Source organism: Acanthopagrus latus, chromosome 4, assembly GCF_904848185.1.
Source record: "Acanthopagrus latus isolate v.2019 chromosome 4, fAcaLat1.1, whole genome shotgun sequence".
NCBI classification, from domain to species: domain Eukaryota; kingdom Metazoa; phylum Chordata; class Actinopteri; order Spariformes; family Sparidae; genus Acanthopagrus; species Acanthopagrus latus.
This window is the reverse complement of record NC_051042.1, coordinates 6,376,187-6,403,490: the sequence shown is the minus strand read 5'-3', so window position 1 is coordinate 6,403,490 and position 27,304 is coordinate 6,376,187. Positions and strand designations below refer to the sequence as shown.

The 27,304-nt window shown below is 42.6% G+C and overlaps 1 protein-coding gene across 12 annotated transcripts in view; it reads right to left on the bottom strand.

Moving 5' to 3' along the window:
* neo1a (neogenin 1a) overlaps nt 1-27,304 on the bottom strand; it is a 170,612-nt gene that overhangs the window by 37,609 nt on the left and 105,699 nt on the right. For all 12 annotated transcript variants that reach the window (XM_037095244.1, XM_037095249.1, XM_037095251.1 and 9 more), the window contains exons 6-7: nt 15,078-15,232; nt 14,842-14,962 (exon numbers count right to left, since the gene is read on the bottom strand). In XM_037095244.1, coding sequence (XP_036951139.1) covers nt 14,842-14,962; nt 15,078-15,232 — 276 coding nt within the window. The remainder of the gene's footprint in view (nt 1-14,841; nt 14,963-15,077; nt 15,233-27,304) is intronic.

The following is a 27,304-nucleotide window of genomic DNA, read 5'->3' as shown; positions in this document are numbered from 1 at the left end:
AACGAGGAAGGTTACTCCAGATCTGCATAATAAATCTGGGTAACCGATACGCAAAACAGTCAAGACAAAGACATGCACTGCAAAGCATTCATCTTAATATTCAATAGAGGCAAAAGCCGTTTGTGAAATTAAAACAATTAGAGTGGCATTAAAGTTCTGATTAAAGCCTCATGACTTAAACTTTTTATCTTCTGTTGCTACCTCCATAATCCTTTGCTCTGCTCCCCCGCGAGTGCAGCTGTACAGACCGCAGCCGTAAAGTTATGCCAAGTAGTTTTTTCATCATCTGGTCAGAGTACACAGATAAGAGAGCCTACAGTACCTCACCGGCTCCGACTATGCACCTTCACCGAGAGAGCATAAATCTACTGAATTCAGATATCTGTCAGAAGCACCCACAGCACTGTAACTACAGATAGCCTCTTCAGAGGGAATTCAGCAGGCCATGCCAGGCTCTTGCAAAATGGATTTTCTCAGGGCTAGTTTCCGTGTCTAATGTGGTTCGGTAATGATGACTGCGTAAGAGACAGATCCGGCACAATGCTAATGGTCCATTACTGAGTCACTACTTTTATCTGCCACAGAATGAACAGAGCAGAGTGAACAATAGTCCGGAGTCTTCAGAAAAGCAACACAAAGCAGACCGTCAATTAAAGCTGGCAGTCTTTGTCATGCTTCTTACGAACATGCACAAGTGGCATGATGAGGAAATATAAACTGAGCAGCACACATCTGGGCGTCTAGTTGAAGTGCAAGATGGTGATTAAAGTGAAATCATAGATTCCTTCTGAACCAAGACAAAAACTCATTGAAACTTGTGATAACTATGGCAGATGTTTCCTCTACAGCCTTGTTTCACTTGCTTTCTTTCAAGATGAGGCTGGAAAGACAAGGCAGCCTGACAGCTCACGACACTCGCGCAGCGTCTTAATGTGCAGACAAAGGAAACTGAGTCAGAAAGAGCAGACAAATGTTTCAAGTAAAGAGAGGAGAGAAGAAGTGAGAGGTGAGGGGAGAAACGGGGGAGTGACCGAGCAAGTGTTCTTTTGTTCTCTTCATGTCCTCCAGTACCTCTGCCATATCAATAACAAACTCCATTAACACCATCTCAACACCCTACGAGCAATAAAATGATAAACTGAATGCAATTATATAAGCAATAAAAATGCAACACATTTGTCAACAAGGGATAAAACTTCACCTTGTATTGTGTTCCACCTTATCAGTGGCCAAGGGGAAACTGACGGAGATACAGTATCAGATCTGTGGAGCATATCAGTAATGGCACACATGCCCCCTCGCTGTGATAATCAGAGACAGTCAAGATTAAAGTGCAGCTGAAACCTCACAAAGGTAAACTGACGAGGTGTACCGACTCACTGATATCATCCGAAAAGAAAAAAAAACGTCTTTGTGTCTCAAACTGATTCTCCTGAATGTGTCAAACACATTTTCCCCCCAATCACTTTCTGGGGCATGTTAACATCGTCGGAAAAAGTTCCAAATATGAAAAAGTTCCCCAGGAGAGAAATAAGCTTTTATTAATCCGAAAAAATGCAATCCCAAAAATGAAGGAATTTCTCCTCATTAAATCTTCAGTGATTGAAATATCTTTCTGGAACCATTTTAAAGCGCTGGAGATGCTGATGGTGGAGCCAGAAGGGACACATCAAAGTTAGGCGCATTAGGAGGAATAACTCCGAGAGGTAAGCAGCGTTACTCAATTACACATTCAACTGGGCCGCACACTTTCAGCAGTCTATTCAAAAACATTCTTTTTGCTAATGAAACATTTCTAACCTTCGCAAATTCAATCGGAAGATGTAATCAAACTCTGCATTTCAGCGTCTCTTTATTTTGATTCCTCAGGTGGCTCTGAATACTAAAGTAGAGTGATCAAGGACATTTACTCAAGTACTGTACTACAAGAAGCAAGATTCAAAATGTCATCGATGCAATATTGGAAATATGTCTTTCACTGTTCCACGGCTCATACAATATGTATTATTTTGAGGTTCTTCTACTTTACTTGAGTATTTCCATTTTTGCTACTTTACACTCCACTACATTTTGGAGCCAAATATTGTACTTTAACTCCACAACATCACTTGGATCAGTTTAGTTACTAGTTACTTTTCAGACAGTGCATTTTTAAATCAACTTGTTTTATTGACAATCAGATGGAAAAACAAACAAAACGCTGATTATCACAATAAAGTTAGGTGAACATTTAATCAGGTGCTTTTACTCAAGTGTTACTTGTATGGCTGACTCTCACTTTTACCACAGCAACATAAAAACCTTTGGTGAAGTCACTTTATGGTGAGGTATATGTGCAGCACATCTATAAACATTAATGTGTGAGAGTACACACTAGATATACTATAACCTATATGTAGTTAGATTAATATATTCACTTCTGGGCCAGACGTGGCCTACAATCCTCCAACTGACTGGGCCGGCCGCATGTTAATGTACTGAATAGGAAAAATTGGACTTCATGACGCAGACAGTGTGTCTCAGCAGACATTCTTACAAATATTTTTCAGACAGCATAACAGATCTCCTCCGCCTCGATAAGCACAAACCAAAAAGGTAAAAAGGGTTTGGAGTGGGCCACAGATGTATTTACGTCTCCGCACTCCCTGAACACCCCTGCTGTCTTCTGGCAGAGATGAACTGAGATATGAGAGGACCCATCTGACAAATCCATGAGACTCCTGGATGCCATGTGGTGATGCAGCACATACTTCAGGGATTGGGGGAGGGGTTGTGTTTGTACCTCCAGGGAACTCTTTATCAGGCGGCTAAAACCTCTGAAAGCCTGTGCATGTTCTTGTTTATCAACCAGAAAAGCTGTCCCTTTGAAACCCTGCAACACATTTCCTCTTAAATGGCACGGTTTGTTCAATTTTACATTTATCTTGCTTTTCACATCCAAAATCAACATTCTCAAATTCCCTGTGGGCCTACATAAACAAGGAGAAGGAATTTGTATGGGGTATGTTTTGGAGGGGATGATGGTATGTCTGTGTTTGCATCCACTCTTGGCCCTCCGGCAATTTACTTTCTGGTAATTTGGTTTTCATAAAAAAGTGACAATCCCTGCTCTGGGTTCTCAAAATAAACACTAAGCAGGAGGGCTTAATGTGTGGGAATTTGTGAAATGCCACATACATCCTACTGAGACATAAAAAAACCCAGAGGGTCCACAGATTCCAACGTGTGGGGGAAAAACAAACGCCCCTATTTGGAAGTGACGAGAGTAATTGAATGGAGTTGGGTGCATCAATAATTAATCATCCACTGTGTGTACACACAGCGTCCCTTCATCATCAAACACATGTACCCCCTTGATCCGTGAGCCACTGGTGAGTTCATTTGGGTGTGATTGCTTTGTTTCCTTGAATGCCTTGCTTCATCACACACACACACACACACACACACACACACACACACACACACACACACACACACACACACACACACACACACACACACACACACACACACACACACACACACACACACACACACGCTTGCTCGCTGAAACATGCACAATCATGAAGCCAACAGCTGCCCAGACTTGGTATGCAAATGAAGATGTGTGGCTATGATGTGCAATGTAAACCCCCCCCCCTCGTTTCTACTTCAACAAATCTGCATCATATGCGTCACGTGCTCCACATGCTGGCTAGGAGAGGAAAGCAAGGCCTCCTGGGCACGTCTTTCAAGCCGATCAAAACAGCCAGTGATGCTGTACGTCTCCAGAGCATTTCACCACCAATGCCCAGAGCCAGAACAGGCTTTTCTTTCTGCCTTTGTATCTTATTGCATTGGAGGTACAAGGATACAATTCAACCTTTCCAGGGGAACAGAGCAAGCCTAGAATGGAATAATTGATTTCAGAGAAAGCTCTCTGCAGCAGTGTGGATGTGTGTATACATGCACTTGCAACATTTGATGTATAAAGTGAGTGGAGCTGAACAACCAGGAACAAGCTGAAAAGGTCAAATGGTGTGCTGGCAGAAGTGGGAGCAGCTGCACCTCCCCTTGGGAGCCTTGCTAACAAACAGTCGAGCTAATCAGACTCCCACCAATAAAGCGGCCTCCCTCGGCTGGACCCACTGAGAAGCGGCTACCGCACTACGCTTGCAGACAGCGGGATGCCCACAACCCACTGTGATGTTACTATTCTACTTTTAGTTTATGGAAACTGGGAGGCTCAGTGGGGAGAAGGGGGTGGGTGCTAACAGGAAAAATAAAAGCTCCAGCTTTGGTGGCGCCGCTCACAGGGGTCAGCTGCCTGCAACTAAGGGAAGGGTGTGAAGGGAAAGTGATGTTTGTGTGCCGAGTGGTTCTTCCAATTACTGCACCCAGAGGACTGTCCACATCCAAAAACATCAGATCAACATCCTGGATGAGTGTGTGTTGGAGATGGATGGTGTTATATCCTAAATAAGGGCACGTGTATTGAAGTGTGTAAAACAGACTGTCAGGAAAAAGCGGATCTCGCACACGTACGAATGCAGTCGAGCCCAAAACATCTGTTGATAACAAGACTGACCTTAAAAAATAACCAGCACTGACGCAGGTACCGAAGCTATTTTAATCCTTTCTCTGCAAAACAAGAGCCGAATAGGCACCCATAACATTTTGCAGTTAGCACTTAGGCGACAGACCATTTATAAATGAGGCTGAGCCTTTCACCACGCTTGAGTAAATACAACCCATAGAAAAGTTCAGCCCGTGCTGTGAGAGCTTCGGCTTGTAAACACACACATTCAGCAGCATCCCTGAGAGACCAAGCCGCAGCACAAACACTTCGCCATCAGCGTCCGGACTAACAGCAATTTGGTGGAGGCTGATTTCAGCTCTTCACAATCAATTTAGGCTACAATCCCTCTGATCAGCTTCCTGCAGCACCCAGTGGGGGAACACATTCACTAATCACTAGCACTAACATGGTGTGTGTGTGTGTGTGTGTGTGTGTGTGTGTGTGTGTGTGTGCGCGCGCCAAATATATTGTGTGTGTGTTCCAGTTAAGATGTTGTGTTCATACTTTAGGGCTTCATCCCCAAATCTGAATTTCAATATATTTTGCTATGAGGCAAAATTTTGTTGAATATATTAACATTTACATATAATTAATATTCTCCACTGAATGCCCCTGATTTGTTTTTATATTGCCTTTTCATGATCACGGCCATTTATAAATAACTATAATGTTCTAAATAAAAAAAACAATATTACCGTATTAGTTTAATCAACCATAACCCACCGACTGCAAATAATAGTCAACACTGGGAGTTGAGATAAGGCACTTATTAAAAAAGCCCCCGCAGCTACATGTGGGTAATGTGAAAGTCAGCTGTTGGGGAACAGGTAACTCTGGTGCTTACTGATGTTCTTTAATGGATAAAGGATTCAAATACTTTTTTGGAGGCAATTTTATCCCCCAGCTGCACTTAATTAGCTCGCGCTCAGTGCCAACAACACACTCGTCTCCCCGTTTAGGCGTCTTATCCCTGTTTTTACTGCACCACTCTATGGGATGTTCATTATAATATAATGTTGACTTTTGGAAATTGCCATTTTGAGGCTGTTGGACCAAAGTCAACAGGCTGCAGCACAGTAAAAAACAAACAACTGCTTTCTTGCAGAGATAACACCTAAAAGTCTGTTATCTAACGCACGTGGTATTATGTAGAAAATGATTGTTAATATGTGCGTTCAAGAACAACAAAAGTTCTGTCAATGTTGTAGAAGGCCATCATTAAGACACATAGTGATGCTCCCTGTGAACGTCACTCTACAACAATTCAGAGCGTCTAGTCATTCTGATAGTCAGCTTGTTGATTGCTTGGTAAAACCTCTACAGTAATCTGTATGTGAGCGCAGACACTAGCATGCATCTAGTACAGGTGGCATCACCCTGACGTCACGTAACAACAACAGTCACATCCGGGTAGACAACCGGCAGATGACTTGTATCGCAGAGATACGAGAAAGAAGCAAAAATGTTATTTCTGTTGTAAGCTTCAGCCGTTATCGTAATGTTTAATGATATATAGTTGAACACGATGGTCCAACAGATGTTTCTGCTCTGCGTCTCAGAGTAACTGTGAACTGTGGGATAAACTCAAGCTGTCACTTTCTTTACTCATCGGCATAAATGTTAAATCTAACATGAATGAAAGTGTTTGTTTACCGTAAACACTTTGAATAAAATCATGAAAGAGGACAGTTAACGTATGTAAGCTAGTGCTTAATACAGGTGTTATTGTAAACAAATGTTGTGATTTATTCTATAACATGAACGACATGCAGCAAAATAAAAGGAGGGTGAAGGAAAGCGAGAGCACATTTGATGTGATGACAGCAGGCCTGAACGAACTATGAGTAACAATTAAGTTGCACCACTCCGTAAACACAATTAGTCTGTGTCCCCATGACCCCGTGAAGGTGTGTGGCCATATGTGTCCATGTACATGAGTCCCAGCAGTACACGGCATGTTGTTTTTAAGAGTCATATTTTCCCGCTGCTGTCTGCTGTTGAGGGTAGACTTACGAAGCAGCCGTGCCAACAGCAGACATGTTGCGCTGCCCTAGCTGTGCTGCTGACATGTTCACATGCTCACAACGTTACACATTCACTCCGGCTGGCCTGGCCGTGACCCTGCTAGCAGATGATGGAGCACACCGTATTCCCTAAAGTGGGCCTGGGCTTTTATTCTGTACTGGTGAAGTGTGGCTGGAGGGGAGGGTCTTTTAGCAGCCTATTCTCACTTCTTGATTTGAACAGGGAATAAGGGTGGTGCTCCGATGCAGAGGAAGGATTCCCGCGTGTGGCTCGCCTGCTACAAATGTGTTTGGGGATTTTTTTAAACGCTCTTTTACTGCTCTGCCTACTAGAGCTTCAGTCTGTTTCTTTGTTGTTTAATCATGATCCAGTTACATTTTATATTACATCGATTCATAATAAAGTGAGTTTCTCTCCTCAGCACCAGCTAGAGCTCCACTGCAGCACATCACACTGACAGCAGTACTGGGACGGCAGGGACCTCCTTTTAAGAATCCCTCTTTATCTTTCCCTTTACTTTCACTTCCTTATCAATTCAAATACTTCTTGATTTGTATTAGAAGACTCAACAATAGAGCTTCAGCATCAAGATATATTTGTACATAAAACCCTTCCTGCTTGTCTTAACAAAGCCACCACGATGGATCGAGGCTGCTGTGTTCCCGCCGCTTGTGTGTCTCACTGATCTGTGTGGAAATCACTGTTGTGTTGAAACGATAGTTTTAATATTTGAGGGTCAGTTTGCGTTACAAATTTGCTGCAGTTATCAGTTATGTTTGGAAAATTCAGCTCTCTTAAGACTTAATACAACATTTTGAACAATGGATGAGTTCAGATATTTGTCTGCTTCTTGTTCACGGTGAGCAGAATCGCTTCTGGCAACCAGGTCTGTCCGTAACTACTTTGTTTTGCCAGGTCATGTTCAGTTTATAGCTGGCCAGCTACAATAGCACCAGTCTAATACTCTGTATTTTTTATGTTGTGGGAGATTCTTGCCAATTGTTTTCTCATGGGAGTCTGACTTTGTGGCTCCAGACAGATAAATGTAGCTGCTTTTTCAATAAGAGGAGTTGTGGTTCACTTTCTTGCTCTGCATGTATTGTTAAGTCTTTTTGCTCAAGCTTAAAGACTTTACAGCAACCTAACTGTCAGTAAAAAAAAAAAAAAAAGGCTTTTCAGTTTGATGTTATGGCAACACTGTGCTTAGGTCTGGTGAGGTTACGGCACAAAAAACACTTTGTTAAGGTTAACAGCTTCTACTAGAAACTGCCCAGACATCTCGTCAACCGTCGAATAGTTCCTGTACATTTAACCTAAATCTGCTGTATGCAGAAACATACAACTAACATCTAATTTATGTGACTGGCCTGTAATACAGACACATATCCAGATTAGCTTTGTCTCATTCGATAATCACTGTTCCAAATCTAGTTATTAAATAGGACCAAATTCTCCACGGTGCCTAAAATTAGTTTGTCTTCTGTTGCTTCACAGTCAAGGTTAAACTTCCACCTCATTTGGTTTCATGTGTTGTCAATTAGTGGCATCTAAATAAACTTGTGTGGGTTTTAATCTGGGGTGTAATCTTTAGTAGGTGTGAAGTGTCTTGACCCAGATCAGAGCCAATAGCATTCAGTGGAGGTCAGTGGCTGTGCAGTCATCTGCAGATACAGTGGGAGACTCTTGGTTTCTGTCTCTTTTCAGAGGGTGGTCTGGTGCTCAGGTCTACCGTAATTAATGGATTTACTGATGAAGTTACAGCATGTGCGATTCTCTGCATATCCCTTGCAGTATCTCCCTGAGCCTGTCACTGTGTCTGACGACAGCTTCAGGGACAGCACACATGTCAGTTTATGATGCCAGCACTCCTGGTGCCTGTGCTCATAAATACACAGAGTGATGGAGGGAGAGGAGAACGAGAAGGCACAGCGAGCACTCAGGCAGTGATGAGGCATCTCCATCTCTCTGTGGGGGTCTGCTACCTCTGACGGGAGGGGAGGACAGGACTCTTCTGTTAGCTGCCACAGGTCTGAGAGGAAGGGAGGGGAAACTAATGGCAGCATGGGAACATGAAGGGAGAGGAGGAGGGATAGAGGTAGAGAGAGGGAAGCGAGAGAAAGAGAAAGAGATGAAAGGGAGGGAGGGAGGGAGGGATGGAGAAAGACTGCTCGCCTGTTTAAGCTTTGATTCCAACAAAAGCTCGAACAAATGCATTTACATCAGAAACAGTGTGTCTTCTTTCTTTCATCATAAAATGACCTGAATAATGGTTTGGAACACTAGCCTACAGGATAGAGACGCTAAAATTGTGTTGCACAGCAGCAAGCATCAAGCAGCTGATGTTTTTCAATTGTGTTATCTCGTCCCTCAAATGTCTTCCTGTCATTTATCATGGAATTCACTCACAAAAGTCATGGTGGCTAAAAGAGCCCGAGAGCTCTGAGCTCGTTCATCCAAACAAGCTCTCAGGCTCTCCAGTGAAGTACTTGGCTTGGGCACTAGGAGGCAAACACTCTGAACATTATTCCTGTGAGCTGTGGGAATGGAGACGGAGAGACAGATGGACTCAGACAGACAGGGCAGCATTTCCATACTGAAGCCAGCATATGGAAGGAGCAAAATAAGTATTCACATGCAAATGGAAGTGCATCTCTGGAATTTATGCAAATATAAAAAAGCAACAGGGGGAAAAAAAAAAAACACACTTAAGGGCAAACAGCGAGGAGTGCATGCACTTCTCTTCTGTTTGCTTTTGTTAATGCAGATCGCTCTGCTCTTTTTATATCAAGCTTACGTGCTCAAATCTTAAACTTTCCATTTTTGACAAGTAGGCATCTGGTAAGAGTTCAAAGGCTGGACTGTGGTTTTTCTTCCCGAAAAAAAAAAAGGAATGCATAATGCCAAGAAATCTAAATGCTAGATGCAGCTCTCCACTTCAACGCCAGCTATCCCAAAAGTACTTGAACTGGCTGTGCTTTGCATCATGAAGATTTACCACACAGCCAAACGTGGGTATAGATTCTAGCGTTCCACATTAGAAAACTTCAAACACAGCCTCAGTCTTTGTACTGTGTATGGAAAGATGACAATCACATAAACAAGTGCTTTGTCGAGGCGTTGGTCACAGATGTCAGCTTCAAAGTTGAAAACCGTGACCCGTTTCCTCTCCAAGCTATAATTGCCGCCTACTACAGTATCAGGCAAAATCCCGTCACATAATCATGTGGATGGAAAGGACCGCAAATTGTTGTAGCACATTGTCTGTAGATGACATGTGACGACAATCACTTAAATAGCATAGAATCTGCAGCTGCCTCACCTCCCTCATGATCACTTTGACAATAAGAGTAACACGTGGGCAGCATATATCAAAGCTGCCCGCAAGGAAACATTAATGATGGTGATTACAGGTTGTATTTATAGTTAGGTGTGGACAGAATGGGTCAACGTGCTGGGAACTTGATAAAACCCCATGAACAGCACACACAAGTTGCGACAAATGTTTGTGAAAACTTTCCATGCTAAATCGTCTTTACTGGATTTAAAACAATACACTGAAGTAAGTTCAAATCATTATTGTGGCTCTTTCATCTCTTAACTATTACTGCTCATCAGTGTTGGGTGTAACGCGTTGTGTACTACAGTGTACTACTCTACGCCGGGGTCGGGGGCCGTCAATAATGGAACAGTGATTGGTTGGAGTTTGGCACGAGGTATCTTTCACCATCACCGATTGGTTAGTCGCCACCTGCAAGGGGAGATGGGATAATAATGGCAGCGTCAACAACATGAGCAGAACATGCTGCTGCATGTGACCCCCCGCTGCATAAAACCACTTTTGACGGCTGGCGATACAAACATTACTTTGAATTTGTTGAATGTAAGGAAAATAACTTGACTGTAAGGTGCACACTTTGTCCGTATTGGAAACTTCTTTCCACCGCTGCTAACACTACCTCAAACTTAACGGAGCAACTACAGAGACAGCACGCACACATAAAGCTTGATGCTAAGGAACCATGGAGCAACATGAATGAGACGCCAAACAAGAGTAATGTAACTAGAAATGTAACTAATTACTTTCTTCAGGGAGTAATCATGTAATGTAAGGCATTACTATTTTTGAGAGTAATGTGTAATGTGTAATATACTACTTTTTTGAGTAACGAGCCCCAGCTCCAGATCCTCTGGAGGGATGCAGGGTGCTGATCCCAGCTGACACCAGGCCAAAAGCTAACCCTGTACAGGTCACCAGTTTCCATATTTACCGGTATAATGACATTATTTTGCATTTGTCAGTGGGAAAGTCATACCAAATTAAATTACCTTCCTCTGTGGCCAAAGAAAATGACTTACAACAGAAACCAGCTCAACTGCACAATCTTCAGGCACTTCCAGAAGACGACAAGTCTGAATGTGGCAGTTTTACAAGGGACATTAAGAGGCGCTTACTTCGTCTGCATTACACTGCATAATTAGGTCCTCTCGAGGTCCACTTCTGGCATTTGCGCTCTTATATACCCACATCTGTTTGCAACTAGTTGACCCGTGTTGCACATGGCTGAGGAATTTCCAGGAAAATAGTTTGAGACTGCAATCTGTGGTTCTATTTTTTACCTCCACTCCCCCAAAAATCTGTTCTTCACAATGTTAAGAATGCTGAAGCAGTTTGTTTGTGTAGGTCTTGACAGTTGTTCAATACTGTATCATTACTGAGATTTGAGACTACCATTATATTGAGATACTGTCTTTTTCTGATTTAAAGACAGCATTAAAATAAAGTGAACTAATGCTCGTCTTTGCCCACTTAGTAATTATATCCACACTACTGATGAATATCAAAAAACAGCATATTCCTTTTGGATACTCAGAATTACGCCTTATTCTGAATGTATGAATCAAAACATGCACCAAGAGGTTGATTCTCCTGTTGGTATCTTTGACCACATGCACTGGATAGGTTGGGTTACCTGCGAGGATCAGTTTCACTTTGCTGTCCATTGTATGAAACATAATCAAAGATTATGCTCTCCTCCTCTTCATTTGTCATGTAAACAGCTTGGTTTTTTTTTGTTTTTTTTTTTGGAAAGGGGCAATGCATGGAATACTGAATTAACATAACAGGGGCATTGTGCTTTGTGTAATTATAGTAACTACAGTCCTCACCACAACATTGTTCTACAATATTGGTCGGTATCGGTATATATGTTATTATTTAATTTTGTCATCTACCGAATTTATGAAGCACAGGATTGTTATCTCCAGGAGTTCAGAGCTGACAGTATTGATACAAAGCACATATCACTATAAATAACTGTCAACATACATGTACATATGTTAACAGCTGACCTTTTCCATTCCAAACGCCCACAAGTGGGAATCGTCAGTGGAGCCACATTTAACTGCAGCTGGCAGTGTCAAGATCAAAGATTATGAGCACTAATGAATATTAGCCAACTTGCATCTGGCTGGCTGTTTAGATGCAGTTCACCCCCATTGATTCCCCTGATGGGTGAAGACAACTTTATCCCTGTGGCAAGTCCCTGGCTTATCTCCCCTGACTGTGAGGCAGCCGGCCGACAGACAGGGTGTTTTCCTGGCCTTGTTTCAGGAGGATTCATGCCCGGCAGGTGTGAGCAGGATACCTGACTGTGGCGAAACACACAGGGGCAGCTAGGAGCAGGAGGGGCAGCCTGGGCTAAGAAGTGGACAAAGATACCCAGCTGTCAGGGGGCAGCAGTATACTGTAGGGAGAATATTCAAGGCAGCACAATTAACACAAAGCCCAGTGAGTTGGATTATCAGAGAGCAGGTGGCTGTGAAAGACAAGCGGAGAGAAAGTGAGAGGAAGTGGCAAGAAAGGTGGCAGATGGCTGTATAACTGAATGTGTCCATACCGAGCAGCACAGGAGGAAAGAGAGACGAGCACAATGGAAGAGACAGACACTGCTACTCTTACACAACTTACAGATTCACTCCAGCCTCACATCACAGAGCCAAACCCACAAAACACTAACAGCCGTAGAAAATGAGCAGATTTCGAATACGTTCTCAACGATTCACCGCTGCACCTTTGAGAGGGGAGATTACTTTGACACAGCGAAGCAAGCAAGAATAAACACAATCACTGCGACTTTACTTATTTTTTACTTCGATCACCTGACACTCGCATGACGACCAAATAACAAACTAACAAACAGACAGGAAACTTTCTGCTGGTAAGTGTGTGTGGATTGGCATTACCGTGATCAACACCGAGATCCTCACTCTCACAGTAACGTAAGAAAGAAAAAGATTCTGTGTGATATTTATGGATTAAACAGAGATTAATTTCGCCAAAGCTCTGCTCAGGGCATACCCCGTGCACAAGGCCAGCTGCCTCAGTAATTCATCCCATTTATCTTCAACCAAAAGCCTTATCAATGGTGTCAAACACAAATACACAATGAGCTGCAGGTCATCATTATTTCTGACTTCATGTCCTCCAATCAGAGTGAGTGACACAGCTGGGGGGCCACCGGTTGGACCCTTCTATGCTAATCCATTAGCCACCTGCTTCAGGAGAGGGGGAGTTCACGCTTGATTAAATTCTGGCGCCTTCCTCACTAAAATGGGGGATTGTGAGTGAACAGTGAGCTTCATTTTCTGTTGTATCAGAAGTGTTTTCCCTTCACTCCCCTTGCCGTTTTATTGCTGCTCCATTTCCCCCTTTTCGTTGTATTCAGATGATGTTTTTCAGTGAAACTGTGTCTTGTTCATCATCTTGAATTCCTTGTTGCTTTCATGTTTTGTTGGGAGGTTTTAACTTGCCCCGTGGGTTAGACTATGATTATTATGACTGCGCAAATGATCTCAAATCTAAGCTGTGTTACATTTTCTCAAATGATCAGAGGTAATGAAACTAAATTACCTCAAGAACTAGGATGTTAACATTGTTTTCCACATTTGATTCTATTTTCAGGCACTTAGTTTTTTGGCACTTCCAGCCACCGTCCTTGTTGTTCCATTGTTCCACTCTGCACTCAGCGGCTCCACTCCGGGAATTTCAAACCTCGTCTTTGGCTTTAAATGGAGACGTATAACAAGAAAGGCTGTGCTGCAGTTATCCAGCCATTTAATCAACACACGATATGTGTTCAAGGTAAGTGAAGCTCCCTGTTAAAGATGTCTAATGGTGCTGCATCAAAGCACTGGCATTGTGTGAAGCAGCTTCTCTAAAGTCCTCACAACATTTCTGTCACACTCAGTGTGGAATGGAGTGCAAGCATGGTTTGCCCCACATATAAGTCTGCTCCCTGTGAGTCACCTCTGGTCTAACAAGATCCCAGTGGTTTCATTTCACTGTTCACTACACACACTCTCACACACTCTTCACACCTTCACAGATGTGCACAGCCTTCGGGATCCATCTAGGTGTGTATAAATAAGGTAAACTATAGAAAGCAGAAGACCCACCCTGTTACCAAGCTAGCTTGTGTTTTAAAAGCCGTTTATGAGCTACGTGCATCTACTACTGAACTGGATTTTAACAATGACAGAACAATGATTATTTTGTTAGCATTCAGCATCTACAGCCCCCAACCTGATCCAAACTGTGATGTTCACATGAGGCTGTTAAAGCTAAGAAATAATCACCAGAAGCAATGTGTTAAGACTGTTGCGGATGTTAGAATGGGTGTGAACAGATGCTTACATTTCCAACTGTGATGTCTGGCTGTCTGTGCAAAACTGATTAATTCTGTGAGCCGTTGCTGACATTAATTATTGACAGGTGCAATATGTAAGAATTAGAAATCTGTTGAACTCTTTATCTAAAACAAAAAGGGTGCAGCGTATCAGCAGCATAACTGTATACTGTAGCCGCCGTCGGCTAGTTAGCTTATTAAGCTATGCAGCTAAAAGGGGCTATAAGCTGACTCTGCCCCTACTGGGAGCTCGGAGCACCAGGGGATTGATGGGGATGTGTACATCAGACTCAGTAGCCTCTGAGAATGATGACGGCCAGTCTGACAAAGTGGCACTGTGAGACAGGATGGGCAGGGGCTAGCTGGCTAACATCCTAACGTCAGTAGACAAATACATAAATGTCTATGAAATAATGTCAAAACTCGACTGATATTTTGGGTTTTTGTAAAATTCCATATTGCACCTTTTATTAGTGAAGTTTTTGTCACCTCCTAAAGCAGGATATTAGCACTAACTAGTTAGGTAGCATGTCTAATTGGCAAATTAGTGGGTGTTCGTGGTGAGTGGCGTACCGTGATCTAAGATGATGAGCTGGGCACTAGACTGGATGTTGCCAGCATCGTTTTCCGCAAGGCACTGGTAGAAACCCTCATCTGACTTGACGAGACCCAGAACCTGCAGATTGTGCTCCTTCTGCAGAACAGGAAGCAAGGGAAAAAACAAGCAATTAATAATGTCACAAGCAGCATTTTTAACCAGTCTCAAGTACTGAAAGGCTAGAAAAGACACGTGTTCCAAATGAACATACAATTATTTTGAAGTAGTCGCTGGGGATGACAGCATCTCCATTCTTGACCCACTTGACAGTGGGAGCTGGTGACCCTGAGACCTCGCACTCAAACACGATGTCCATGGACTCGTGGGCGTAGATGTTGGCCGGCCGCTTGACAAACTGGGGAGGAACTGCGGAAACCAGATAAGAAGACGTGTCAAGGAGGGTTAAAAAGAATAAAACATCACACTGATTTTCTTGTTAGAATTGGCCAAGACGAACGAATGAGAGATGACTGAAACATTTTGTACGATCCATCTTTTTCTTATGAAATTAAGTAACCAATTTATTTATCACAACTGACCAGGCACATCAAACTCCAGCACACTGGTCCCTGCCAGGACCGAATGATGCCAAGGAAGATGGAAAGAACAACAAACAAAACATCTAACAGCAACTTATCCAATTATCTTCTGCACCATTCACACAACCGTGACCTTTTCAGCAGATGCCAGCACTTGGAATATTTGATATAAAAGGTTTCATAACCTCTGTTCTGGTCACAAACAACAGTCACTTTGGTTGCGGCACAGCATGTAAGCATGCTACACTAGCTAAGCCGAGCACTTGCAGATCTCCCCTGGTCCTGGTAATGAGGGCCAGAAAGGAGTTATTTGATCTGCTGGGGCGATACAGTGCCTCATCAATCTGTCCTGGAACAAGGTCACTGGGAGAGCAGGGCCCAGGCCTCGTCCTCTCTCTATAATTGGACTGTATGTGCATGTGAGGAGAGACAGAGTAAGACAGTCTGTGCATGTGTGTGCGGGTGTGTGCCTCTGTTGCCTCTGTGCATTCTCTGATAAACACCGACCTCGCTGACCACGGTCTAAATGACTGTATTGTTGGTGTGTCAGAGCATAGCCATCAGCATCGTGGGCTCTGTGATAGCTAGTTATTAGCATCTATTTTGTGGCTATTCACAAGGGCTGATTGGATATTAGGAGCAGTGGGTAGGTCCTTTCCTGATTATATCCAGCAGAGGACCAGGTTGTCAGGTCGAGTCCCACTCATTTGCTTGATGTAGCTGTGGCCAATTTACTCTAAAATTAACCCATTAGGCAGGAAAATGAAGACTCCCAAATTAGAGTTAATTGTAATTAAAACTGCTAAAGGAACCATCCTCTGCACGCACGTCTCCAGCTATAATAGCCTCAATACATCAAGAAGCAGTGCAGCTCCAGGTCACACTGGGCACTCGAACATGTTTGTATTATCCTGACCTTAGAATGCACTTCTAGCCATCTGTTTGGCATTTTCACGCCCTACACAAAGCACATGGAACAAAGGTGGGAGGAGAGGTAAAACTCGACAGAAGTTTCATACAAAAAAATACAATGCCATTCCTATAAAATGATAACATTTCTGTGTAAAATTCCACAGAAGACATTTCCACATATTCCTCCAGAAAGTCCTGTTCGTGGGATAATTGTGTGGAATCCTCTGTGCATGCAATCCTGTAAATAGCTAACGTTGTGATCATATGAACTATCAAATCAAAACACTAACCCCTTTCAACACTGTGTGCCCCACATTTTTGAAAAGATTACAGTATTTCTTTGTGAACACTTTACACATTGCAGTCAAAATAGAGACCTGTTCTTAAGCTTGGGGATTCAAGTCGTACACATGGCCCATGGTTCACTGTTTTCATTAAGCAGACTTGTGCGCTATATCTGTCTATGCCCGTAGGCTCATTTTTTCAATGACAGCTAAGAATTCATACATGTCACTCAGACTGTCAAAAGCTGTTCTTCAGTAGAAACTACAACGCTTTAAACTTCAAAAAGTGAAACACACTTGACATTGTAGGATTATCCCAGGGCGCAGTTTCCCTTCAGGTTCGATGCGACAAGGAAGTTCCAAAGAAAAGCCCGCTGTACAGTATCAAGATTTTGTTCCGTGACTCCCAATTGCCACGTTTCCAACCATACAGTGCAGCAGAACCAGTCCAACACAAAACAACTGGATAGTGCCACAGAATATGGAAGCTTTCCCTCACCGGCCTTAATGAGTGTCTAGACTTTTCTGTGGCGAATCCTGATGACTGAGACAAGGACGGAAATGAGGACAGTGATGCCTGTAGATTGTCAAGACAGCCATCACCTTGAGTGTGTTCAGGTGCTTGTGTTTATGTCTCTGTGTATCTGTGTGTGTGAGGGTGTGTGTGTGTGTGTGTGTGTGTGTGTACCGGTGTTCCCTCCACGAGAATGTGTGAGCTGTGAATAATGCGTTTCACAGTGTGGTGTCCCCTGGATATCAGCTTCTCGTAGCTGTGCACCAGAAGCAGGTGGAATCTTGGTTTACTTTGTGTGTCAGGGACTTGGTGTTAAGACACCAGTGAGACAGTGTGTGTGTGTGTGTGTCTGAATGGTTGAGTCGTGTGTGTCTGAATAAATGAGCCTGGATACATGCTTTGTCCTATTATTACTGCTGCTCCAGGTTTTACATAATTGTGTGTGTTTCTACATGCCGGAAATATGTGGAAGGGTGGTGAAGGGTTTTGTTTGCATAACAGAAGCGTGTGTGTGTGAGTGTGTGTGAATGTGTCTGTCTGTGCGTGTCTATACATAAAATATGTCTCCATACATCCAGGCTGTCTGTGCACGTTCATTGCATTTGTGTGTTTTTTGGTATAACATTCAATGTCTTTCTGTTAATGTCTATATTTTGTGTGTGTGTGTGCATGCGTGTGCACGTGTGTGTGTGTGCTCAGGCCCCCCGGTGAGGTTTGCTGGTGACGGGATTTGATGGTGACTGGTACCCTGCAGCTCTCTTTATCTCTCACTCTCTCTCTGCATTTCTCGACTCAGTCTCCCAGCTCTTAATCTTCCGATAACTCCCCGTCTATCTCTCCATCTCCAGCCCTCCCCTCCTCCCTTTCTCCATCTCGGCAGACATGCACCATTTTCTCTAAATGGAGTTCAGACATTTGGAACCTATTGGACTGGGCAATGAGAAGAAACGCCTCAATATACCAATAGTGCTGGGGCGGTGGGAGTGGAGGAAGCTTCAGGACTCAACAGTGTGACATGCGGGGAGGGTTGTGTTTGGTCTGATGACCTTCCTTAATTGGCCGTTTGCAGCATGAAACACGAATATGCAAAGCTGAACTAGAAGAAGCCAGCTGCCCGTCAGCAATGGTGTTACTGTGAGAATATCTACACACTAACATCTAACATCTATCTAAAAACTAAGTGGCCCACAACCAGGACTTTGGAAAGGACACAACAGTGGGGCTGCATAATTAATCAAATGATATTAATATCACACAATGGCAAAGCGTAATATTCAGATTACAAGAAGCTGTAATTTTTTGATCAAGTGACAAAACAGCATGATAATGAAGTACTGTAGTGCTGCAGAGCTGTTAAAAAAATACTGCTCAATACCTAAAATTGTGCTGGTGTGTTTAAGGGTGTATTTTTGGATTCTATTTCCTTGATTGACAGGTGTCAAGCCTGTTAAACTCTGCAAAGCTTTTGCTGCTCACATGTTTCTGATTAACTCTGGACCCAGCAACAGAGAAAAATGATGACAAGTGATCAATCCAAATCCAGGGCCGAATATGTCCCTGCAACATATGGATGATGGTACAGACGCCAAGTCCATGTTTTTCTATATTTTACGGTTCACAGACACACAGATGCACAACTCCACCATCTGGAACGTCTCCAAATGGGTGGCCTTGTTTTTGGAACATAACAAAAAAAACGCTCTAATGAAAGAAACCCAGCAGAGACAGAACAAAAAAAAAACAAGAGAAATGCATACAAGCGTAAGAGGGAGAAAACAAACACCGAAACAAATATTAAGAGAGGAGCAGAGCTGAGGGAACTCTGATGCCAGTTCTCTGCGGCCGGTATCATCTCTCCAGCCTGTAGCTTAGTAAAAGAAGCTTTAATGCAGACTTACACTGACTCCAGTGAACTACTAAAAGAGGGCCAAAAAAAGGTCATGTGTGTGTCCCACTGTGAGCTTGTTAAAACAAAACCTAGGAGTATTAGAGGGATTCTAGGAAGATTACTGGAATAGAGACATACTGAGCAAAGAACGGTCGTTCCTCCGTCTACTGGTCCTGATAAAAATGGTGAAATATCAACCAGCTGAAGAAAGCAGCTGTTGTAGTCAGCACACTTCAACCTTTCTAGGAGGAGTCTAAAATTGAAATAAATAGATTGTAGACATACAGCAGGCATCTATTAAGACCCAGTATAAGATTGTTGAAGCTTAAGGATCCGAATATGAAAGAAATTTTTCTGCTTTGTTAGCTTGGCTGGAGTCCAGTGAGCTCCATAAAGTTAAACAATAGCTCTTGGGCAGCCAGGGGTTTACTCTGAGGGCAACTGGAGCTCGGACTGCACTAATTACCCACCCTGCTCTTCCAAAGATAACAGCTTCACTCTTAATCCGATCCAAAACAAACAGCTTCAGCAGTAAGGCAAGAGAGAGTCTCGGTGCTTGCTTTAGTCACTGAGAACATCAGGTCCTGTTGGAGGCAGCATCACAGCCAGAGAGTTCAGTCTCTGGATGTTTTCGTGGACTCTGATTGGTCTAAAATGACCTGAACTGAAGAAAAGCAGAGGCCCGAGATCTTCCAATTTACTTTGTTTACCTTTATGAAACCATTTCAGCTCAATACTGATGCCTATATATGACTGATTTAAGCGAGCAAGACCATCAGAGAGAAGATCTGCTTTTTCTATATGGTTGTTCTTATCACCTGTCACCGGGCCAGATTCAGAAGATTAAAGCTATTTTTGGTGGCCAAGTCCTGAGGATGTCTCAGAGCCCGAGGAGGGAAGCTGCTCTGTAGACTGACGGCAGCACAACAACTGGCTCATAACGTAGCATTTCATATTGGACTTGGACTTGCAACCGATCTAAATCTTACTGTTGGCTTATTATCATTATGAGGAGACGTAACATTATAAAGGGATTTTTTTAGCTAAAGCTACAGACTCCGTTAGCTGTAGGATCACATGATCACAAAGTTTTTATCCTCATGCAGCCACAGATAAACAACCCTGAGTGCCAAGCATCCTGCAAACAGCTGTGTTTAAAACACAGGAACAGCATTAAAACTTCTTGTGTCTCTATCCCTCACTTAACAAAAGCAAGATCAAGATCTTTAGACACAAGTTGGTGGTAGTGCTCATACCACTTTTGTCCACATGGGAGATTGGACTATGGAATTAACAACTCACAGTCATTCCAATGTTGTTGCTGTTGTTGTTAGGAAAAGGCTTCTCCAAAAATGCTAATATGATGCTCATGTTCAAGTCAATCCCAAAAAACACCAGTATTTACAGTAGCTACATTGTCGTGGTTTAACTTACGGTTGTTCTTGAGATGCAAATCTTGAATACTGAAACCGTAATAATGTTGGACTTGTATGTTAATGCTAACAAAAACAGGTACATTATTTGCACTGCAACAGCTACATAAGGAGGTAACATTTTCTTGCACACTGCCAGAATCTGACACCTAAACTAGAAATGTGGTGATGAATGGCTGTGTGTTTGCATTTGTCCTGAGGATCAGAGACGTGCGAGTCAAAGTTTTGTCGCTGGACAGGATGAGTAATGACAGTCAGAATCGGCTGCCCACTCAAACACCTGATAAGGTGGGCCAAGCTGGACTGGATCCCCACAGCAGATGAAGCAACATGGGCCAGACAAAAACTTCTCTCAAAACAAAGCTCCAGACGCAATGCAACAGAACCGACACACGTGATGTGATTCCCCTGAGACGAATGCAGACACGGGGGAAGGTGTTGATGGAAAGCAAACAGACACAAACCTCTCACCACTGGTTTAGATAAAACCATGTATTTTAAAAAGGGAAAAGTCGTGAACCCGTGGGTGTCGCCTATTGTCAGATCAGTGTTCTTTTAATAGCTAAATGGAAAGTTTTGTTTTTACGTCAGCCACAGAGGAACTGCCCTGCGACACTGGCGAGAGGCAGGAAGACGGTGTGCCGAAGTAAAAACAGACTGAAAATATCCACCCGATCTTCAAATCTGTAATTCTTCCACGCGTCATTTACAACTATTCCTGTCCCTCGCTGGAAAAAACACTCTGAGCACAGTTCAGAAAAAACAACAAAAAGAAATCCCTCTACAGCATCCTCAACTGATATGTTAATAGACTGACTTTTGTTAAGTTACAGTCACATCTCTTTATTCTTTCCTGGTGGAACAATGTGAGCTGCACAAGGTATGTAGATGTGATATACAATCAATGTCTCACTTTTTCCTGCTACAAAAGAGCGAGGAAGAAAGTGGAACTGCGAGCTGAAATCTAGCATATCTAAGGTTTTTATATTTCTGTCTATTTTTGGCCATTTCTATAACAAGGTAAAACACCCCTGCTGTCTGTGGATATAAATCTCCTCAGCTCATAGGAAAGGAATGAAACTTTTACAGAGGGCAGGGATTTCCTGGAAAATACAATTAAGTTGATGACACGATAGCATGAGGCCATGATAGATGAAGGCCAATGACTGGGAGCCACGTAAAACTGGAAACATACATGTTTGTGGAGAAACTATTTCTGTCCTGCAAACATACAGAGACCAGGTCTGGGTGGTGCCCCTGTCACACAACACCATAATCAGAAGCTGCTGCCTCCTCTGGCCTCATTTATCGTCTTGCCGGGTCTAATAGAGGGTGAGATGTCACAGCAAAGTCATACTGAACACAACGCTCTGACAAACACGCGGCATGTCTGTGCTCCTAGATGTGATACGATGGCAAGGGCGAGCTGAACATTACTGTTATCGCTGTTGTTTAACGCCTGACAAAAGTAGCTGTCTGGAGTTTGACTGCAGTCGAACAAGTTTCCAGATTGTGTTAGTGTTTACACGTATAGAAGCTGAAATCCTCTCTATCGCACTGGCACTTTGATTACATTTAATAAAAAGATATGGAGCACACTGTTCCCGGATACCTATTGCTTATTCTTGACAGCTGCTGACATTATCTCAGCGGAAGCTGTTTGTACGTCATTTCACATCGCGAAGATGTATTGTTGTTTGCTCTGATGTTTTGTCCACGCACAGATAAGTTCTGCAGCCAACACAACAGACATTTAACTGTTCTGTGAGGCACTCATCACTCCAGGCCTGTATTGGAGCCCGGTGTGAATTCTCAGGGCTTAAAATACCTCATAACAGGTAACCTTGATGGTGAGTTTTAATGAACAGTAAGAGCCGTGGTTATTTCTTGGAAATAGATTGCAGCTCGTAAAACTGATTCCCAAAAAGTTGGGACTCTGTCAAAATTAAGTTAAAACAGAATAAAAATCATTTGCAAACATACTGGCAGTATGTTTTACGTTGCGTTCCTGAGCCCAGGCAGTAAAACCATTTACACAATCATGTGTTACACAAGAGTGGTGAACCTCACCCACCCTCGCTAAGCTAACAGCTAAGACCCTCCAAGATGTTCTTTTCATACCCAACATGACACAGCCACCTGTTAACAATGGTCCTGACTACCTGTGAAATGTGAGAATTCCACAGCCTTCCACTCTTTTGTCTCTTGTCCCAACTTATTGAGAACGTGACAAAAAGAGTAAATTATCACATTCTGATTCATGTTTTACACAACATCCAACTTTTGTGAAAGCAGGGCCGTACACTGCAGGTAGAGACGACTGTGGTCAATACTCATCAGATCCTTAAACATGTGTGACTAAACTGTACCTGACTGATGGACAATAACATATCATACTATGACCTCATTTGAGGGGAGAGAACCAGAGGGTCATTAGTCACATTTTGGGCAAAATATACGTATAGTTCATTTTTGTTTATCTCCAAGTTGTGCTTTTGTCGGCACCGCTGTTGCAAAGACAGCTCGACCATTTCCTTTTTCCACAGTCAAAAATGACAACAACAGTTCATTAAATCATTTAGAATATCATGGAAATGATCACCAGTTAACCTCTTTTCCCAGCTGACCACATGCCCAGTGGTAGAACTTTTTTTTTTAATAGTGTAAGCAAGATTTCTAGGGAACCAATGTGAAGCTGATGTTTTCATTATTCTATATCCATTACAATGTGAAGTTAACATTTACTTCATGATGATACCATGACGCAGAAATCTCTATTGGCAGTTTAAGTACACTGTCATCCATGTGTTTATGAAGTTTCAATATCAGATTGTCGTGACAAAGTTTGGTCACTTTTTGATTTGGTTCTCCTGTAAAGTTGCTCACATGTCACCAGACCCTTTGGTTCTCCCCACTTTCAGAAACGTGTGTATACAACTGTGCATTTGCCATCATTCTGTATGTGATGTGCAGTGAATCAATAAGTTCAAAAACATGAACAGTTTTTGCCCTTTCATCTTACAAATTGTATAATATGAGCCATCAAGGCTTATTGATTAAAAAAAGAAGGGTACAGCGGACCACCAGTGGGGCCGTAGACACTACTTCAAGACACTGAACTGATGTGCTACAAGGCCACATAAACATGTGAATACACACATGCATACAGGTGTAAAGAGTATGTGCATAATTGACCTTGTGTGGCATCATTACGTATGCATGGCTGTGTGTTAATGTGTGTGCACACACCTGCTGCAGCCCCATGTATCACTCCCTCCACAGATGAGCACCAGCTGCATCACAAACCCTCGAGCCATCTCCAGGCGATTCTTAACAATGTTTTACCGTATCAAATCCCCAGCTGACTCTGTGCATCCTCTCCTCAGCACAAATGGTCCAGTGTTTATGAAAAGCCACTTGCCGTAAACACACAATTTCTTCTTGTTACTGCAGCAAAAGAGGCCCAGAGGTGTTTCAGAAGAAGTCACTCAGGAAAAAACACTTTTTTGTAAGTATGGATTCACACCACTCTGATTTGTACGAGTGTCTTTTAGGAACAAAACTACTTCACGAGGGAATCAATTGACCTTTCATGTGTCACTTCTGCTGTCAAGGGAGCAAATCAATGACACAATCTGGTTGCTTTATGAATCTGGATGAAGCAAATACAATAAGGACCGTGAGGCGACAGCACAGGATCTAATCAAACTATTTTATCGAATTACGATGACTGATGCCTTTCAACAATTTTCCAAAATCAATCCTCTACAGTCTTGTCACATCAGAGGTGGAGGACTGGCAGGGGTCGGGTCAGACACATGAGGGATTTCTGAGAGGCAGACTTGAAGACTGGAAACGAGTGAAGTCAGGTGTCCTCCTGTGACCTGATCCGCTTTTCCATTACTGTCTCCTTTAATCACAGTGAGCGACGGGAAATGATGAAAGGCTGGTGGAGGGGTGTTGGTGGGATGAAGGGATTTGGGAAGAAACGATGGGAGACGTAGCGTGATGCGGCTGCATGTGAAATGCAATGAACCCGGGAATGAGCCTCAGGGTGTTTCCCCATTCTCAAATTATTTCACAGCAAATCCTGTTGACGTGCTTCACCTGGGAAAAGTACACAAGCACACTGAACACGTCTGCGTTCATGTGTGTTTGTCTCATCAACATAAAGTCTGACAACAGCAATTACAACACAATTACTGTGGGTGTGCTGAATATTGTGTTTTCTCCCAATATCCCAGTGAACAGATGTTTACATATATTATGTGATATCTGTTTATCTTTATAGTCAGTTAGTTGGAACATCTAGAGGATTTTATATAGAAATGATTTCATTTCATCAACATTGTCAGGGTCCTCATTAGAATCTGACTCCTGCTACTCTGGAGCTGCTGCCCACAGAGGAAACTTCTTCTTGGTAGCTGTAGTGTTTGTCAACTCCAAATTCATGAAAAATTAAAAAAAAAATAAATAAATAAAAAACTACCTTTGGGGTAGTGGGCAAGAAATGTCATCTGTATTTCCCACAAAAAACACTGACCGCTGCGGCAGGACCGTGTTGTTTAAAATAAACACGTTTCTTTTGACGCACAACCAAACGTGACACACCGACAGCTGTGAAGTGCTCTCCTCAACTGCTGCACTCAAATCGATGTTTCACAGTTTTGGTAGAGGAAATGGAGAAGATAATTAGTGATGTCATTTTTCTTTTTCAGCGTAACACAAAAACAATATGATGCAATGCCCACGGTTGCTTTGACTGAAACTTTTGCACAGTGTGGGGACAAAGTGTGCTCCATTTAGTTGGCGTCACATGGGGCGGGGGTGGATATCGTGTCTGAACTGAGGACCGTCACTTAGTGAACAAATGCAGACATTTTCCAAGAGCAGTTACTGTGATGGAAAGAGGGAAGCAAACAGAGAATGTGGTGACAGAAAATGAACAGCATGCAGCGATTCAAAGTTAATTGAAGTGCTTCACGTTCTAATTATTAAAAATCCGTGATGATTTCCAGTGCTGATATCTGCTTTGACTTCTACACTGCAGAATACTAGTGACCTTGGTATGAATGTTTTGGGACACGCGACACATTTCAGCTCATTTTCTCAAGATCTTATATGCATTAATTTTTCATTTCTGTACTGTGCGTCACGACACAAATACAGAGCTTGCTTATGTATTTATTATAGGCCAGTCTCGTACATATTAGGTTCTTACTTTCAAAATAGGATTTTGCGAAAAGTGAAGATTCGCCAGCAGTCACTTGGGGAATAGCAGCTGTTGCTTACGAAAGACTGATAATTAATAGTCATTAAAAAATGCGTCTCAAACCCAATATGTGCACAATTCAAATTCACTCGTCAACACTGAATTCTGAGTGAAAAACACCAGAACACTTGCAGTCTGGTTCCTTCACAGAACTGAACCAACATTAGAGGAAGACTGAATATTTCTTCCACCCAGAGCCTGTTAACTGGTAGTGACTGTGTATAGAGTATAGACACAGTTTATTTGTAGGGTTGCTGTCATATAAAACAGAGCAACACTAAATAGCAGTGTTGATGACTTTTCACATTGTATACTCAATACTAAGATGGATTTGTCTGAATAAATGTATGTGGACACAGTAAGGAGTTTTTACTGGCGAGCTGTTTTTTGTTTGAATCTTCTCATCACGTTGTTTGGTGTCTAAGAAAATGCTGTTTTCTTCCCCTTTCAATCTCTCACAGTTCCTGTCCTTGACTTTTTGCAGCCAGCTACATGTGCAACTCAAATCTTTCTGTAATTTCTGCATGGGGTGAAGTTAAGTGAAACGGCAGATTCAAACGGTCCTTATGCTGCCTACTAACGCTGAAGAGATAGCACACTTTTAAGATTATACCTAAAAACCCTCTTTACCGTGTGCAGCACATCTCAATTGTGCTGAATTACCTGGCAGAAATACACCTTGTTTATTAAATTTCAAACCAAATTGTCCTAGGAGTGGGTGATAGATGATACTAGAAAAATCACAGAGATCAGAGTATTTCATTACTTCATCCTCTGTTTCCAGACCTCACATAACCTCACAGACTAACTGATCCACGCTACAGGAACCTACGGTAGTGATGTCACCAGCTATGCTAAGATGATTGGCTGAATTACTTCATGTGGCTCTTCCTTAGCTGAGGAATTGTAAAGAACTGGACAAAGTTATAGCTTTAATGCCAACATATAATGCAATAATATAATGCCATTGTGCAAATGTGCAAATACAGAAATAAGCAGGCTATTTCCAGCACAGTTGTTTTCTACAAACTGTGTTCTTCAAAGTATGGAAATACAATCACAACTTACTCACAACTAAATATATCATGGTATTATGTTTTGGCCCATGCACCCTCTTCCATCAGGCTTGGTATATGGGTCATTGTTATAAACTCCTTCCCAAACAGTATCAGGTGAAATGAGACTGTTTTCTGTGATGAGGGAGGAGAGTCTGAGAGGTCTGAGAGTTCAGTTATAGTTCAGTTGGCCCTGATGACTCAGCTCTCCACTGCTAATGGATCCTCAACAGTCTCCAGCAGCTCAGCTGTAGCTTGTACAGTCACACTGTTCTTCATTTATTTACAAAAAATCAGCAATGAATATGTTTCAGCTTGGCTGATTTGTAACTGTGAAAGCATAGTTTCTATGACACTTGTGATTTGGAGCCTCCATAAATTGTACTCTACTGTATTTGTAACTGTACTATATTTTTCTTTTCTCTTTGCTTTGTTCCCCCTTTTCTTCACTCCAGCTTTGACTTTAAAAGCCTTCCCAAGGACAGTTCTGAAGTAGCATCTTGCTATCAGCGGTCTGTGCAGTGTACAGCACCTGTTCCTA